The 19,042-nt window shown below is 46.0% G+C and overlaps 1 protein-coding gene across 2 annotated transcripts in view; it reads left to right on the forward strand.

Annotated features, from left to right (window-relative positions):
* Positions 1-2,548: 2,548 nt before the first annotated feature.
* LDB1 (LIM domain binding 1) overlaps positions 2,549-19,042 on the forward strand; it is a 136,898-nt gene continuing 120,404 nt past the window's right edge. Inside the window, exon 1 of one of the 2 annotated variants that reach the window (XM_018553214.1) lies at positions 2,549-2,866. In XM_018553214.1, the coding sequence (XP_018408716.1) occupies positions 2,842-2,866 (25 nt within the window). In that variant the 5' untranslated portion in view covers positions 2,549-2,841. The remainder of the gene's footprint in view (positions 2,867-19,042) is intronic. The other variant, XM_018553212.1, reaches the window with a different exon arrangement.

Raw genomic sequence — 19,042 nt, forward strand, 5'->3', positions numbered from 1 at the left:
ACAGCAGCATTTGTTGCTAGGATGCAGGCAGGCCCACCAATAACAACCCATGGTGCTATGGGGCTGAACAGCATCATTGGTTGCTAGGACGCAGGCTGGCCCACCATAACAACACATGGTGCTGTGGGGCTGTACAGCATTATTGGTTGCTTGGATGCAGGCCAGCCCACCATAACAACCCATGGTGCTGTGGGGCCTTACACCATCATTGGTTGCTTGGACGCAGGCCGGCACACCATAACAACCCATGGTGCTGTGGGGCTGTACGGCATCATTGGTTGCTTGGATGCAGGGCAGCACACCATAGCAACCCATGGCGCGGTAGGACCGCACAACATCATTGGTTGCTAGGACACAGATAGAGGTCTATGGAAAATCTCTATGAACAGAAACAGAATAGGCAAAATAACATTTTTAGTAGCAAAAGGAATCATAGAACTTCTGACAATGTTTTTATTGCCTTTGTTGATGAAAATGCTAATTTTAAAACCCTATGTCGAAGGGTTTGTGTTCAATTTGGGGGAAGGGGTTGCATTTCAATCCAAGTCTACAGAAATGTTGCAGTCTGATCACTGGAGGAAAGAAGACTGGTAAAATGCTTCCTCCTGCCTGCAGCAGGCTATTGACGCCATCTCAGCCAAGACAAAGCCACTGGAGTGGAGCTAAAGGATAAAAGGTACAGCATTTTTGGAAAAGTATACTGCTGCTGCACATTGTGACATATCACAGATTTATGTATGCAGCCTTGGAAATAGAAGCAGGGCAGGAAGGAGTTTTCCTGGATTGGAGCTCTGGGGGTCAAGACAGAAGGCTCTGTGAGAGCCGTGACACAAGCAAGAGCATATTCACAGGGCTGAGTGAAATGGTGTCAGTGCATTGGGGAAATCCATCCTATGGGCATCTTCAATAAGTTTAAAAACTTCCAGATGGATCTGGCTATTAGGAGAGGGATTGAACTTATGGAAATCCAATATAGAAATACAGATTTATCTTTAGATTTTGACTATAGATACCCTTTAAAGGTCCTTTTATATGTATTGACTGTAAGTAGAGATAGGGAGTTGGCCTTTTGGTCTTTTTGGGTATCCTGTGCACCTAACCCCTCTATCCCTGAGTTTATTGTGCCTAATAAATTACTGTAGCAGTGGTGGGCACACTCTGGCCCTCCATCCGTGGTGAAACTTCAACACCCATCATGCATCCGCCTCTGGGGGTCATTTCCAACACTATTAACCCCTTCGTGACTGACGACGTACAGTGTACGTCGCCAGCATCGGGGCTGTTTAAACAGACTCCCGGCGACTTTTGCCGCCGGGACTCTGTTTAAACTTGTAGAGCCGACTGTCGGCTTTACAACAGAAGCGATCCTGGCGACTTAGTCTTGGCATTCAGAAAATATATAATGTTGGGGGGTTTTACGTAATTTTCAGGCCTAAAATGTGGAATATAACATGGGTGCAAAAATTGAAAAAAGGGCCTCAGTCATGAAGGGGTTAATATCGTAGGTTTAATTTATTGCTAGTCACACATCCAAACCTTTCACTAAGCTCAGTTCACCTGCGGCACCACTTAAAGCAATGGTAGGCAACCTCGGCACTCCAGCTGTGGTGAAACTGCAGATCCCATCATGCATCCCCCTCTGGGAGTCATACGCGTGGCTGTCAGAGTCGTGCAATGCCTAATGGGATTTGTAGCTGGAGGGCTGGAGTTCGCCTACCCCTATTCTAAAGTGGCTGACGACCAATGACTTCCACCCCGCAAAGAGTCAAGGATTCCGCATTGAGGTTTGAGATGTCTGCCCCAGCATGCCATGTGGGGGTCCCCAACCACCTCGAGGTGTAAAGAGGGGAGGGCGACATACAGATATAAATACAAACTTACATAAAAAACAAGATTTAGAAAACATGAATACATGATGATATAATTACATACAGTACATCCACCTTTTATAGACTACGAATTCCCTTCACCTATCATCATATCGTAGGGTGAGAATGACTACCTCCTGCTCCCCAAATTCACTTGGCTTCCGCGCATGTGACGACCTTTCTCCGGCTCAGAAATCTCTTTAGCCATCTCACAGCTGACAAAATGAACCCGCCTTCGATCAGAAGATGAGGCCGAAGTTGACGCGTGTAACCCCCCCATGCCCCTTTTGTACGAGGGGCTCTTTTTAAAAAATGTTTTGGCATGGCGCACCTTGGCCAAAGACCTGCTTAGCATCCCTCTAAGTGCACGGCGCCGCGAGCCATCGCTACCTTCCACTTAGTCGAGGAGATGCCATCAGGGCAGGCGTTTAAATAAAAAATAATAAAACGCTTGGATGGCGCCCAAACCTCCATTAATTTGCTGCCTCCTTATAAACTGAATGTCTGTTTCTCAAGTACGGCTTTGTTTGTGACAAAAGCCAGGATTTCTTTTTTTTTATTATTTTATTTTTTTCTGATCTCTGAAACGATTTAATTTTCCTCTCTCTCTCGCTCTCCCTCGCTCTCTCTCTCCCTTCTCTCTCCTCTCTCTTTTACTCAGGTCACTTTGACAAGCTCACTCTCCTCCCACTAGCATTGCAATTAGCATATTAATAAACCACAGTACTGCCAGTGGAGAGAGAGAGAGAGAGCGAGATAGAGCGAGAGAGAGAGAGAGAGACACACATACACACACGCACACACATACAGAGACAGAATAAAATTCCTTCTGCCTGCTTCCTCTGAGGCCCAATTTCTGGCTTTTAGGGGGGCTCGTTTTTTTGTTCTCCGAGATTCCACAAGGGCATTTTATGCCAGGAGCCTTAGCCGCGGGCACCCAGTACCTTCTTGGTTTCAGACCAGGCATGTGAAGATGTCAGTGGGCTGCGCATGTCCTGGTAAGTGCCTTTTTTTTTATATATATATACCCCCCTCCTTCCCCCTTAATTAAAGCTCTGGAGAAATTGGCTTTTTTTTAAAAAAAGGATGTTAACCAAAATCTGCTGATATCGGGGAAACAAAAATGCTGCTTCGGTGCTGCAAAAATTTTTTTTTTACAAAATTTGGGTTTCTAAACTGTACAAGCGAATTGCATTTGTTTTTGCTTTTTTTTCTTCCCCCAAATAGGGTGCCCCAAACGGAGGGGGGGGGGGGTTACTAAAGGTTGTTGTCGTTCCTGCAGCCAGTGAAAGACCCATTTTGGACCGGGTTTGAATGATACGCTTGTACATTCCCTTGATCTCTCCTGTTCCTGGTTAACTCTCCCGGCGCTGATCTAGATAGGCAAATATTACCGTGCCTGTTGATTGCTGTCTTAAGATATTAATAACCCTGTTACGCTACGGCTGTGGCGTCGTTGTTGTTGTTTTTGTGTTATCCGAGAGGCCGTGTGCCACCTGGGCTTAAAAAAAAAGAGCTGGAGTTGTTGTAGACTTAGGCACAGATTGCATGGCTGTTCATCTATCTGGATGTGTTTAGCAAGGACACCTTTGCAGCGCGCATATCCGCAGGGACTCATTATCAACGTCTAAGAGAAAGACAAGGAAACATTAGGACTTCATTTAACCCAGTGGCTGCTGAATTCTCTAAGGACTCAACCAGGAAACTCTCATGGGGGATTTTTTTTTTCTTTTTTGCTAGGCAACGTGCTATGAGAAATTTTGTTTTTGCATTCAGTGGCTAGATTGGGTTTTGTGTTCAGCTTTGTTTTGCATTGATTCCAAATTGACCACAATTATTGCTCATGCGGCATTGGTAGACCTTGCATAAATGCCCGGGCTTCGTATGAGACACCTGTTATAAGTAGACGTGAAGGATAAGGGTTTGGTGACTTGTGATATTAGCATCTTGCCCCCCCGGGATTTGCTTAGTTCAGGTGGCGTAAGAGATGCACAGTATGGTCAAAAGTATCAGGACATCCCTCCAAATTAAAGGTGAAGGATAAAGGTTTGGTGACTCCTGAACTCAGCATCTTGTCCCCGGTGAGTTGACTTAGTTCAGGTGGAGTGAGTGATACACTCTATGGCCAAAAGTATAAGGACATCCCTCCAAATTAGAGGTGAAGGAGAAGAGCTTGATGACTCCTGAAAGCAGCATCTTGTCCCCTGTGAGTTGCCGTAGTTCAGGTGGAGTGAGTGATACACTCTACGGCCAAACGTATGAGGACATCCCTCCAAATTAGAGGTGAAGGAGAAGAGCTTGATGACTCTTGAAATCAGCATTTTGTACCCTGTGAGTTGCCGTAGTTCAGGTGGAGTAAGGGATGCACTCTATGGCCAAAAGTATGAGGACCTCCTTCCAAATTAGAGGTGAAGGATAAGAGCTTGATGACTCTTGAAATCAGCATCTTGTACCCTGTGAGTTGCCGTAGTTCAGGTGGAGAAAGTGATGCGCTGTATGGCCAAAAGTATGAGGACCTCCTTCCAAATTAGAGGTGAAGGAGAAGAGTTTGATGACTCCTGAAATCAGCATCTTGTACCCTGTGAGTTGCCTTAGTACAGGAAGAGTAAGTGATGCACTGTATGGCCAAAAGTATGAGAATATCCCTCAAAATGATTAAGTTCATGTGCACAAAGCCAGTCAGATACCTTCTATGTAGAGGGTTACGGCAATCCAATATAAAGGTAGAATTCAGGTACCTGTACAAGCTTTATCGAAATACATAGTTACATATTTTTTTAATGAGTGTATAGCTGAATAAAATGTTACATTTTCTATATATGTATCTGGAGTATTTGATATATAATATATGGCCAAATGTTTGTCAACACTTGACCGTCACACCTACACAATATGACCGAAAGTATGTGGGCTCCAAATGATTGAGTTCAGGTGTTTCTGGTGAATGGTCATGTTAATGCTACACCATGCACGGATATTTTAAACACTTGTGTTGTTTAAACACAACCGACCAACCGTGTAGGAACAGTTTGGTGAAGGACATTTCCTGTTCCAGCATGACTGTGCCCCTGTGCACAAACCAAGCTCCATAAAGACATGGTATGATGAGTTTGGTGTGAAGGAACGTGAATGATCTGCAGAGCCCTGACCTCAACCCTATTGAACACATTTCGGATGAATTGGAATGCGATTGACAGCCAGGTCTTTTCATCCAACATCAGCACCTGACCTCACAAATATTCTTCCAGCTGAATGGCCACAACTTTCCACAGACACAATCCAAAATCTTGTGAAAAGCCTTCCCAAAAGAGTGGAGGCTGATATAGCTAGAAATATGGGTCAAACTCCATATTAATGGCCATGGAATGGGATGTCCAACAAGCTCATACAGATGTGATGATCAGGTGTCCACTGAGTTTATAGTGTAACTTGCGTAACTGTCAATGGATCTTCTAACCCTAAAGTATTCTCCACGGTTTTCTTTTGTTTGTTTGTTTTGTTCAAAAAGCTCACCACAGGTGGACAGGGATCCCCAATATCTACCTGTCCTTCAATAGAACCGATATCTTGCTTTTTTTTGAGGTTATTGTCAAGTTGATTCACGCCATGCTGAATGTAGTGGTCGGATATGATCGCTGGATTCCTAGTTTCCCCATGTTGGAGAAGTGTTTTTCTGCTTAATGTAGGAAACTCTTAGGGAATACCTTTGTTATGGCTTTGTAGGAAGGTCAAACAAACTACTGTGGAGCAATCTTACCTCTTTACAAGATACAAGAAGGTAGCGGGTTGGCATACTGACATATTGGATTTGGATGGAGTTGACCTTTAAGTCTAGTCACGTATAAACGGATCATACGCTTGGGTGTCAGACATGTTTCCTGTTCTATGCAATGTTTGAAAGTGTTGCGACTACATATTACTTGCCCGGCCTAACCAAGCCGCGGTTGAATAGGCTTCCAAACCCTACCTGCAGCTGTAACAACTTTCTTTCTAAAGGTTTTTTTCTAAATAGATTTACTTTAGGGAGTAACTAAAAGCAATGTTTTGGATAGAGTGGAGAAGCATTACAACCTCTGTCAGGTTTTTATCGCTCTCGGTGTCCACGTTAGGGAGAATCACCCCCTATAAGTGTCCTGATCATTAACCAGGAATGCAAGTCAAGGTAAATCCAACATTTTGAGTTGACCCCAGAACAGAAAAAGAGTGGACATCTCCCAATGGGGACACTTGTTTCCGTGACAACTGTCTAAAACCAGCCATACGCTTTGAGATTTCTCTCATTTAGCCCTGCGAGATGAACGAGAGTAATCAACCTGATTCCACCATCCATGTTAAACAGCAAGGAATCTCCCATGCCGGCTACTGTATTCAGCAGCTTGGAGGACCCACGGCTGCTAAATACACGAACAGCGGCTGCATTTGGTTGGATGCAATCACTGTTTGACCAACCATTTTCCATGCGGCTCCTTAGGTGGTGCCAACGGGGCCCCCCCATGGCTAAAATTCCTGCTGAATCTGCTGAAATTTGGCCATCTTAAGATGGGATTTCCACCACACTGGAAAGATATCCTCTCACTTCCCATTGGGTCTACAGGACAGGAAGTGAAGGTATATAACCCCAATCAGACACAGATGGCAACAAAAACCTGACAGAACTTTAAACCTTCCCCTATGCTATCCCAAATGAACAAAATAAAGTTCTGGCTTTAGATATACTTTAAGCTCGGGCATTTTCCAGCACGCGAGAGATGTTTGCAACCAGCACTAATAATATTCTTCTTGAACCTCGCAACCATGTTATACTTCCCTGTACTAGAAAGAAGGCCATTTATTTTATTCATTTTTATAGCACGGATAATAAGGTGTCCATTCATTATTTTAGCTTTTCCCACAAGATTTACACAACTTTCACCCAAGAGTCACACATTCTTCAGTACCAATTGGGAAAATGTGTGAATCTTGGGTGAAAAAGTTTATAAATAGTGTTGCGCTGCACACAGACCATTCACATCAATGCTACCCCTAAAGAAGCGTACAGCCTTGTTGTGCCCTCTCCATACAATCACAAACTCTCAATGACCCATTTGGTCAGGGGCCAATCAACCTTATCAGATGATTCAAGAAAACTGGAGCACTCGGCTGAAAACTAAAACTGGCTCGTACACCGGTAGAGTTCCTTTCAAATAGCAGGTCTGGAGTTGACTCAATGATGGCAAGAGCCAATGCTCTGATGAATGATCATTCGAAGTTCTAATGGCGTTTGGCTTATCAGAAAAAGGATTTGTAATTCTGCCCTGCCGGTGTTGTGACTCATGCACCTCTGCCAGACAGCACAGCTAGGAGGGTGACACCACTTTATCTGTAAGAGTAGAAAATACATTGGTGTCACCCCCTCGCCCCAAGACTCTGATTGGACGACGAAAGAGCAGCAACGCATTAAGTCATCAGTTCTGCTCACTCTGTTCTCGACTCATATCAGCACATGTGCATGATAGCCTGAATGGCCCCTTGTGCTGCCTCTCCATCTTCCAGTATGAGTGCTGCTGTGCAGGTCATTTCAAGCGGTCATATGTAAGCAATACATGTGAATATGTTTTACCGGCATACAAAGCTACTGTACATGTTGTTATTTATATATGCTTGGAGTTTACCATTACCTTTTAGTTAGGAATTTTTCTTTCAGTGTCACACTGTGAGCATTTGGTGGTAAAGAGATACAAGGAACATTGAGTTGCATTGTCTCTTCAGACTGCAAAATTCACTAAGCAGTCTCTGTGTAACATGGCAGTTAATACAACATTGGCTTTTTATGGTGGTACGTTAAGAGTTTATGGGGTTTGTTTATAAACAATTTGCAGAGCCATTTGTCCTACGAAACTCCATGAACATCCGATCAGTGCGAATGGAGGCAAAAACGAACAGTCTGTTTTCTTTCCTGGTCAAAAGTATTATCAAGAAATACCACAATATGGCCACTAGATGGCGCTGAGGAGCATAGGAAAGAAGTATTTATTTCTATTATGGCCACTAGATGGAGCTGAGGAGCATAGTAGATAAGTATTTATTTCTATTCCAGCCACTAGGTGGAGCTGAGGAGCATAGGGGATAAGTATTTATTTCTACTATAGCCACTAGATGGAGCTGAGGAGCATAGGGGATAAGTATTTATTTCCATTATGGCCACTAGATGGAGCAGAGGAGCATAGGGGATAAGTATTTATTTCTACTATGGCCACTAGGTGGAGCTGAGGAGCATAGGGGAGAAGTATTTATTTCTACTATGGCCACTAGGTGGAGCTGAGGAGTATAGCAAAGAAGTATTTAATTCCATTATGGCAACTAGATGGAGCTAAGGAGCATGGGAAAGTAGTTTGTTTCCTATGAGCCTCCGCTCCATCTAGTGGCCATCATGTGGTATTTTCCTGGTATTACATTCAACCTGTAAAACAAATATACCAAGGACATTTGATTTTGCCTCCATTCACACAGAACGAACGTTCCTGGGGCTTGGTAGGATGAATGGAGAACTGTTTATTAGTACACTCCTAAGTGTCCTTCTGAGTCTTGTGGAACAACAAGTTCAAGCAGAGTAGCATTTTATTTTGGGACATGCAGTTGCAGAGCAGCCAAACAGCCACACCTTTGCTTGTGGTCCCATTTGTAATGCTAATACCATTTTCCTTTGTCTTTTTTTTCCTCATCTATAACCATGGCTATGAAGCTTTGTGTCACATTAAGGGACCGCGGCGTGGTTGTAATTCGGAACGTACAAGTTTGCTGTGCGCACGTTACCAGGCTTGAGGGAAGAAGTCATTGAACGTGTAGTAACAGAGAGGCACACCATAGTTCTTTTATAGGATTCATTATAATGTGCTAACTTCACACCCAAAAAAAGCTGTCTGACACCTTACAGACAGAGGGAGCGGAGGGGAGGAGTGTTTTTAAAGTAGGACGGATTAAATGAATGTATTATGTAATTAAAGGTTTTTAATGCGACAGTGTGTGTTCCTAAAGTTTTGGCAGTGTATTCCAGGGAATGTATAGAGACCTGCTGTATATTTTCTTTCTTCACTTAATATGGTCACCTTTAAACTGACATTTAAACTGCTCTCCACTCCATCCAAATCTCAAATGAAACATTTGGGCTGGAGTATGGCTTGAACAAGGGGCTGCATATGTTTTTTGGGCTTTGTGGCCCTATAGTCATGCTACCAAGCTCCTATTCCATGTCGGCTTACAAAGGATTGCTGTGTTCACCAGATTCTCACCCCTGCATAACAAAGCAGAGATTTGCCCGGGCAGGCAATGGCTTTTCAATTCCGGATGTCCAGTTTTGATGATCATGTGCCCACTGTAGAGTCATTTCCTGTCCTAAGCTATGAGCAGTGAACTCCTTCCTGGTGTTTTGCTACTGTAGTTCATTCACTGCAAGGTTTGATGCTTTAAAGGAGAACTACAAGGTGAGTGAAAATCACTTATCCTCATAGTTCGAGCCGACGTGTGACAATGAAACCGTCACACGTCGGCTGAATAGATCGGGAAGTGAGCAAACGCATACTGTCGCTCGCTCACGTCTCGATCATCTCCCTGCAGTGAGCCGTGACTGTCACTCACGGCACCCTGCAGGGATTCCCCCTCCCCGCTTTGATCCCCCAGTGCTGACTGAGGACGGGCCGGCTACAGCTGGCTCTGCCTCTAGATAGGCATAGCCAGCTGTCACTTACGCAGCTGGGTGGATGTCGACAGTAATGTCGGGATCCGCCCCGGCTGCGGCGGTCTCTGTATACCGCGAGCTGTAGCTCACGATATACTGAGCTTTTGGTCACAGGAAGACGCCAGTTTATGTCCTCCTGTGACCCTTAAGAGAACTATGGGGAAAAACCACTTACCTCATAGTTCTCTTTTAAGATATGGCTTCCTATCACGGAGTTTGGTAGACTCCAGCTAACAGGCAGGACAGAAAGAACTGTGTCGGTCCTAAGATAGATGGTCAGAGCAAACAGCAGACAATGGTAGAGTCAGCAGGCCCGTGGTTAGATTAGGCATGGATAAACCATTCGTTAAAAAAAGTCCAGGTTCTTGACAGGTAGACAATGACTCACAATAGCAGAAACAACATGACGATGATCAGGATAAGCCTAGACAATCACAGGCAGGAGTAATCCAGGACATGAACTATCAGCCAAATCTGATTTCCAGGGCACGAACAGACAGATTAACCTGTCGATCAGGTATTGGCCGAATGTCCAGCAGTCTATATAAGCTTTTCTGATTACAGCAGTTGTGTACATCAGAGACCTGAGCTGCAGTGCTGCAAAAATGACCAGCAGCAGGCGAAGGCTCAAGATTGATTTCTATGCCTTTAGTGTACCAATGTTGTAAAGATTGGTTATTTGAGCAGTTGTGGACTCACTGTGCAGTCCTCTTCTCATTAGGAGCCCCCCCCCCCTTTTGTTATCAGAAGCCCCCCTTTACATCAGAAGCTCCTACTTTCATACCACACACCCCCCTTCACATCAGCCAAACCTAAATCCAGGGCATGAGCAAACAGATTAACCTGTTGATTGACCACAAGCCGAATGTCCAGCAGTCTGCATAAGCTTTCCTGATTACAGCAGGTGTGCGGGTGTGCGCTTCAGAGACCTGATCTCCAGTGCTGCAAAATGACCAGCAGATGGCGAAGGCTCCAGACTGATCACCATACCTTCAACACACTTATGAGAAGTTGTGGACTTCCTTTCAACTTAAACATGTCTACCTATCCCCCAGGAACCTCTCTTGTTGAAGGAAGCCTCTGCTGAGTTATTAGGGAAGCCACCATTGCTGATTTCTTTCAGAAAATGCTGGTCGCTTGACTATTTGGCTTCAAGACTTTCCGAGGCACAGTCACATCAGTCCCTGTCTTCAAGGTACTTACAATCTAAGGCAGGGCAGCCATCAGAAATTTTAGGGCCCCTTACACGGCTTTAGGCCGGGCCCCCCGCGCCGCTGGACGCAGGGCTTAGTGAGGCGCTGGACACAGGACCCACCTGAGAGTGACCCTGCAGAGCCCACCATAGATGCTGCACAGCCCATCTGCGACTGTCTATGGTGGGCTCTGAAGGGGTCTCAGGTGGGCTGGTCAGGGCTGCCTCCTCCCTCCTTTCCTTCCTTCTTCCTAGCTCCTCTTACCTGCACACATGGCCTCGTCTGCCGCCGGACCGGCCAGAAGTGACGTCACTTCCGGCAAGTCCGACATCAGACGAGCAGCGTCGCTGATGGGGCCCTAGCTTGTCTCAAAGCCACTGGAGCTGCAATGCTGGGGCCCTACGCTGCTAGGGCCAGGCCTCCACCTCCTCACCCTTCACCGTCGGCCGATAGTCATGTAAGGGACCCGGGCGGGCCCCCCAGGCTGCCCGGGCCCCTTACATGAGTATCTGACGTACCCCCCTGATGGCTGCCCTGATCTAAGGTCCCTATGTCACATGCATACACTCAAGAGGACAGTGGGAGGAGTGAGTGTGGGAGAAAACTCATGCAAACGCAGGGAGAACATGCAAACTCCTTGCAGATAGTCCCAGATCCCAGTGCTTCAAGGCAGAAGTGCTCACCATTAAGCCACTGTGTTGGCCATATAACCACAGTCGTCATCTGTATGCTTGTTCCAGGTCAACAACTCTGAAAATACTAAAGCCATTGGATCCGAGTGAAGGCCAGATAACTGTCACTTTCATAAGGAGAGATCAGAAATGGGGGCTATGTATTACTCTTGGCATAGGCTACCTTTATGTTTTTTTTCCTGCAAAGTTCCCCATAAACTCTAAAGACACTAGCATGTGGAAAGCCAAGTCCTGTGATCCAGGCCTCCCCATCAGACAGCACAGCCTGGTTCTGCTATTTTGTGTTAAACTTTGTTTTAAAACTAAGGCAATATATCCAATAATAGGGAGTAATTGACAGAAAACAATAATATTAGTTGAATGAAGCCGGATCAGTGAGAGCTCTTAGTTCTGATTGGCCGCTATATTATATTTTGCACATTGTTGCACTTTGCACAATAAACTTGGTAAAACAGGGAAACCTGCAAACAGGAGGTTCAGTGAAAGAAAAGGAAGAAGTGTATTTGCTTACCTTGATGTCATGTGTGTACTTAATAAACCTCCATAAGCAAATATTATAGTCTGTGTTCTGGCCATTGTCAAGTAAATGTTTCTGGATTGTTGGGCTCCATGTGCCAGCTTAGAAGGGTAATTATAAAGTAGTGGGATTCATCAGTACTGTGCATATTGGCATTTAGAATTGAAACGGGAAAGCAAAAGGAGGGAGATCTATAGAGCGCATTTGTGAAAAAAATAGGAGCACCCAGGGGCGTAACTTGAAATCACAGGGCCCCATAGCAAAATTTTGTATGGGGCCCCGTGATTTCTAGTTACACCCCTTAAAGAGCCCACTTGAGATCCCACACAGCTCACCTGAGAGTGACCTTGCAGAGCCCACAATAGACTCTCTATGGTGGGCTCTGCAGGGTCACCCTCAGGTGGGCTGGTCACACCCCTTACCTGTCAGTCTCTTCTTCCTCCGACGCCGGTCCCGCTCACTCCTCCGTCGCCGGCCCCACCTCCTGCTCAGTCACCGCCTCTGTTACCGGCCCCGCCTCCTTCTCTGTTGCTGCCCCCGGTCACCGCCTCCTCCTCCCCTGCCGTGTCCAGCCTCATCCACAGCCGCTGCTGGCTCTCATTGATCAGCAGCGGCTGCGGAGAAGAACGCAGCACTGCACAGATCACTGACAGTGATCTGAACAGCGGCGCATTGGAAGCCATACGGCATCACGGGGGTGTCCTGGCCGGGCCCCCCTGTGTTCGGGCCCCGTAGCGGCCGCCTGGGTCGCTATGGCGATTGTTACACCACTGGGAGCACCTCTATTGCCTTATATATATTGTGATATTTCGGGAATTTAGCACAAATGGTGAACACTCGAAGGCGAGTCTTGAAGCCACTTTAACATAATAGGACAGACTTTTATTTCTTTAACAAAAGAACAACGACTTTCTTCAGTGATAACACTTTTATTTCAGCAAAACCGAATGTATGACATAATCTCACCGACTCCAGGGTTGTTGCACATACTCCATGCTCCCAGTTCCTGGACGTTACTGTTTTTCTTAACAGAGCCACAGCCCACCTTTCGTGTGACTCTTAAACACATCCCTCATGTGTCACTGGCTCTCTAAAGGTGGCCATACACTTTACAACCATCGCAAGACCTTAGTCTTGCGATGGTTGTAAAGTAATTGAAAAAACGTACGATCTGCCCATCTTGGACAGGCAGATCGTACTTGCGATCACCGCAATGCTGAACGGGCAGTGTGCGTGTGTGCACACCGGCCCGTTCGGCATTTGTCTCCCGAGCATGCCACAAACCTTACGATTTTCGGCTGGTTTTCGAACATGCTCCTTAGACAAAAGACGTGCGACCGTACAGTAATTTAGTGTCTTGCCAACTGTGAAGGTGACCAGTGTACTTATTTCAGTTCCCAACCAATCTTTCAAGCCCTCAAATGGCCGGTGTCATAGCTGATAACATGCATAGCACCATGGCAACTGCATTCCAACTAGAGGGTAAGATGGCAAGTTCCTTGGTTGTAAGGGATAGGAGGTTGTAGGTCTGCTTTAAGATGAGCGTGCTAAGTATGACTTCCATGTGTCTGTGAAGGTTCTCATTCATCCAGGTCATGGTATATCTGTAAAAAATAAGTCAAGGCAACTGGACTCGCTGTATTTTTCTTGAAGACGTTTCAGAACTGTGAATTGAGAAAGCTGGTTGGATGATCAGTGAAACATCTTCAAGAAATATACAGCAAGTCCAGTTGCCTCGACTTCACAGATATGACTTCCATGGATTTATTACCTCTTACAAAGATTACAATACTTCCCTAGACAATGCTTTCATCTGCTTTCACCTCCAGACGCATGGAGCCATCTTTGTTCAGGTTACCACTTGGGTCAACATTTGGCATATTCCTGGCAGAAGTCAGCATTTTCATATTAGGTCATCCCAGGTTTGAAGACTCCTGGGACAATTGGTAAGGTAACTGAGGGCATGTGAAAGCACCACTGGCCATGTCTCCATTGAATTGCCACTGTAGCATTCAATGGAAGTGTATACAGGTACACCATTAAAGTGCACCCCGGCACTGATCAACTAGTCTAGATCACATGACCAAAACCCTTTGGCTTTGAAAGCAGTGCTTGGGGTAAACTGTACCGAATATTAATGGATGTATGTGTTATGATGTAAAACATTTTCCAAGACCGTATTCAATAGACTTGACGAATCATCAAGAGTGAACAAGTCTTAGGAGCTCTTAGAAATACCACTACTCTACTTTTCCATAGATCTAGCACTTGTGGTTGGATAAGGGTTAAATTGCATTACAGAAACTGCTGGAACTAGAAGGCTGCTCCTTGTTGATTACATTTCTTTGTTGGACGATACCTAGACACTGTCATTTATGGATTGCAAAGTCGGCCATTCTATAGCAAAGGCCACAGACGCCGGTTTTAAAAAGCTCTCATCTTCTCAGCGCCCCTTACGTCCATCTGGCTTTGCTTCATTGGCAGTTCTGGCGGAAGCTTTTATAGATCCTCTTTTACCTTGTGTTTACAATGTCATCCTGCAAAGATTTTTTCGTTCAGTACAGTATATAAAGTAGCACAAAGAAGCTGCAAACGTCTTGACACAATTGGATGCTGCAATTGTGGAACATATTTTTAGTGATCTGAAGTGGTGCAACACATTTGGTTTCTCCTCCTTCTAATTTTAGAATTCATGTTATGTCATGGGGGCAGGAACCATCCAAAAATAATCTCAATATTTCACAGTATTTCATTACCGGGGATATTCAACGTCCTTCACTATGTAGTAGGGATGCACCGATACCGAGTACCGTACTCGGTACAAGTACAGATACTTTTGATCTCCAAGACTAGACTAGAGAAAAATTCCAAATCTAGGAGGCAGCTGTCATTTGTAAGGAGCACACGGAGCTCCTGGGATTTGTACATCTCTGTTTTAATGTATGATTTTGTTTTTATAAATATATATAACGGATGCACAGATACCAGTTTTCCAGTACAAGTACTGATCCTTGCCCAAGTCCTTAGAGATACAAGTACTGATACATGTTTGTTTAGTGTCATGTGACAAAAAACAATACAGACTAATGATTTCAGGACAGTGGTGGAGTGCCAGAGCCAGGTCCCAGCTGCAACCTCTGCAACCCTGGTAGTTCTCATGAAAATGCCAAGTATCGGCTCTGGTATCTGAACTGGTATCGGTGCATCCCTAATATATAGGCACTGAGCTGATTGACTAAAAAACGAGCTTACGATGGCGGCCAGATTGAGCCATGGTCCTCCTCATTGGAGTAAGTTATGATGGGTGCATGGTGTTGCATACCTTCGTAAGCTTAGTGGATTGTGAGAAATTTACTTTTTCAGATAGCGGTCATGTAATGAATCCCTACCCATTGGATGTTTAAAAAGGCTCTGCCCATTTAGAGGCATAATCCTAATGGCCCCCTTTCTGTTTTCTCTGCTGTTACTTCCTCTGAGGTATACCAGCTCTTCGTAGTCTCTCTGTGCCTTGCTGACTTTGCTGTTACTTCCTCTGATATTCCTCCTCTTGGTCTCAATGGGTCTTGTTGATTTGGCTGTTACTTCCTCTGATATTCCTCCTCTTGGTCTCTATGGGTCTTGTTGATTTTGTTGTTACTTCCTCTGGTATTCCTCCTCTTGGTCTTGCTGGGTTTTCCTGATATTGCTGTTACTTCCTCTGGTATTCCTCATCTTGGTTTTTTAGGGTCTTGTTGATTTGGCTGTTACTTCCTCTGGTATTCCTCCTCTTGGTCTCTCCGGGTCTTGCTGACTTTGCTGTCACTTCCTCTGATATTCCTCCTCTTGGTCTCTCTGGGTCTTGCTGACTTTGCTGTTACTTCCTCTGATATTCCTCCTCTTGGTCTCTCTGGGTCTTGCTGATTTTGCTGTTACTTCCTCTGATATTCCTCCTCTTGCTCTATCTGGGTCGTCTTGATTTTGCTGTTACTTCCTCTGGTATTCTTCCTCATGGTCTCTCTGGGTCTTGCTAACTTTGCTGTTACTTCCTCTGGTATTCCTTCTCTTGGTCTCTCTGGGTCTTGCTGACTTTGCTGTTACTTCCTCTGGTATTCCCCCCTTGGCCTCTCTGGGTCTTCCTGATTTTGCTGTTACTTCCTCTGGTATTCTTCCTCTTGGTCTCTTGGAGTCTTGCTGTGTTTCCTTTTCCTGTGTCTGGGTGCTTGCAACAATGTTCATTTATGCCATCAGGTGTATCATGCTCCTGCAGTAGTGTAGTTGAGCATGATCTTACATCATTATTCTCATCATTATCCTTTCAAATTCTCATTATTCCCATTGCCCAGTGTGGCATTTTTTTAAGCTTGTAAGTGATACTTGTTACCGTGTTGGTGATCCTGCTTGTCCTGTCTCTTGCCTGCCCTAAGCTTGGTATGTTCCAACTTTATCTGTCTGTCATTCAAGGTAAACCATCCATCCTCCACTGCTGGAGATCGAGGATTGGCACGTTCTCTTCTGACCTTGGTAAATGAAGCCCATTCATTTGATTCTTAGCAGCTGCTGGAAGCCATCATATATTTTAATTTCACCGTGTTGTTTTTTTTTCACGGAAAATATACTTTCTGACAGTTTCTCAATTACAAAGCTGTTTCCGAGCAATTTCCCAGCTCATTTTCATTGATCCAAAGAAATCCATTTTGCAGAAAATGTTGCCAATTGATAAAGACTATTCTCCTATTTGTATTTGGCAAAAAAATGTAGCAGATCGTTCCTGCCACCCTGGGAAGGGGCAGCCTGTTATTTTTCATCAGCGCGAGTGTGCTTATTAATTTTTTGCAAAAAGGTGGAATATGATTTTATTAAGGCCTTTGGAAGTAAAAATCAATCACAAATCAGTTCAATTTAGAGTTAAAGGCACACGCAGATAGTGTTAGTATTAAAAGTATTAAAGGAGAACTATGGGGTAATTGTTTTCCTAAGTTCTCCTAAGGGTCACGGGAGGACACAAACTAGCATCCTCCTGTGACCCAAAGATCAGTATACCGTGAGCTACAGCTCACGGTTTACTGAGACCGGCGCAGCCGGGACGGATCCCAACATTACTGTCGACATCCACCCAGCTGCGTGATTGACAGCTGGCTCTGCCTATTTGGAGGCAGAGCCAGCTGTAGCTGCCCCCTCCCCCGTCCGTTCCGCCATTCAGCGCTGGAGGATCGGAGCGGAGAGGGGGGAATCCCTGCAGGGAGATGTGAGTGACAGTCACGGCTCTCTGCAGGGACATGATCGAGAAGTGAGCGAGCGACGGTATGCATTTGCTCACTTCCCGATCTATTGAGCCGACGTGTGACAGTTTCATTGCCACACATCGGCTCGAACTATGAGGTTGAGTGAAAATCACTCACCTCATAGTTCTCCTTTAAAGTGGACTTTTCAGGAACATGTTAAGTCCACACGAATACATTGCTGGCCACAATATGCAGCAGCAGTGACATTCTTCAAAAAAACTTTCAGCATTAAAGGAGAACTCCAGGATTATTAAAACAAACCCTTGCGGTGGGGCTACCAGGGCTACACCCCCCGCCCCTGCACTGTAAGAGTTAAGTCCTTGGTTTGGTCTAGGAGCGGTAATAAAAAAGACTCACCCACAGGGCATTGACCACTCACCTCTCTTCCCCTCCACTCCGTCCTTGGTATGTCCCTCGGCATCCTCATCAATAATAGATCTGTATAGACGTGATGATTTCACAGGTCCATAGACCGCCAGAGCATGGGGGAGAGGAGGCTGCTGGGACCAGTCTGGCAGTCAGATGGGACCAGGTGGGTATATCTTCTTTATTTTTGTCCCTAGACCAGAAATGAGCACTTAGCTCTTGCTGTGCGGGGGTAGCCATACTGCAAGGGTTACTTTTAATAATACTGGAATTCTTTAAAAGCCTTTGTATTCCAGTCAGCGACTTTACCTTAGGCCCTTCACACGGGCGGTCCGATCGGGTCCGCCTGTCAGTTTTTCTGATGGACCTGATCGGATTCCCAATGCTAGTCTATGGGCAGCCGGGTCTAAACGGGTACCCCCGACTCCGGCCAGGTCTGAAAACTGAACAGTGTTCAACAGACCTGATCATGCTGGATTGGGGGTAACCTGATGTAAACGGACACAAGATTCCCCATAGACCGATACATGGCCCAGTCATTTACGTTTTTTTCCTCCATCACAAGATGGAAGGAAAAACTGGATGGACACGATTTCACAACGGCGACATCCGATCCGTACCGCTCCGATAACGAAGGGATCTGTGCAGGGGCGTAACTAGAAAACACAGGGCCCCATAGCAAAATTTTGTATGGGGCCCTGTGATTTCTAGTTATGCCCTTGCAGAGCTCACCTGATATCCCAAACAGCCCCCCTGAGAGTAACCCTGCAGAGCCCACCATAGACTCGCTATGGCGGGCTCTGCAGGGTCTCAGTTGGGCTGCACACCTCTTACCTGCCAGCCCCGATCCGCCTCCATGGTCGCTGGCAGGTCCCGCCTCCTCCGTTGCCGGGCCCCGCCTCCTCTTCCGTCACCGGGGCCCACCTCCTCTTCCTTCGTCAGGCCCACCTCCTCCTCCGCTTCTGATGCCGGGCCCAGCCTTCCTCCTCCACAGCTGCTGGCTGTCACTGACACTGCAGCGGCTATGAGGAGGAACTCGCCGCTGCACAGATCACTGACGGGTTGTCGGTGATCTAACAGCGTCGTGTTCCTCCTCACACCCGCCAGTGACAGCCAGCGGCCTGAGATGCCATTGCGACCCAGGCGGCCCGCATGGCTTCAGTGGGATGTCCTGGCCTGGCCCCCCTGTGTCCCGGGCCCCATAGCGGCTGCCAGGGTCGCTATGGCGATTGCTACACCACTGGATCTCTGAACGGGTCCCCTCCTGATGAGCCCATGTGAAAGGCGCCTAAAGATGGTGTCATCCGTCTGCAGTAGATAGGAAGGAGCATTTCCTCCGTCTCCTCTCCCCCCAGTGATCAGACTGCAACATTGTAACTTTGTTTCCAGTCACAAGGTGAGAGGCTGCAGAAGGAGCTGATCTGTGCCTGA

This window comes from Nanorana parkeri, unplaced genomic scaffold (genome assembly GCF_000935625.1).
Source record: "Nanorana parkeri isolate BGI_ZX_2015 unplaced genomic scaffold, ASM93562v1 scaffold113, whole genome shotgun sequence".
NCBI classification, from domain to species: Eukaryota; Metazoa; Chordata; class Amphibia; order Anura; family Dicroglossidae; genus Nanorana; species Nanorana parkeri.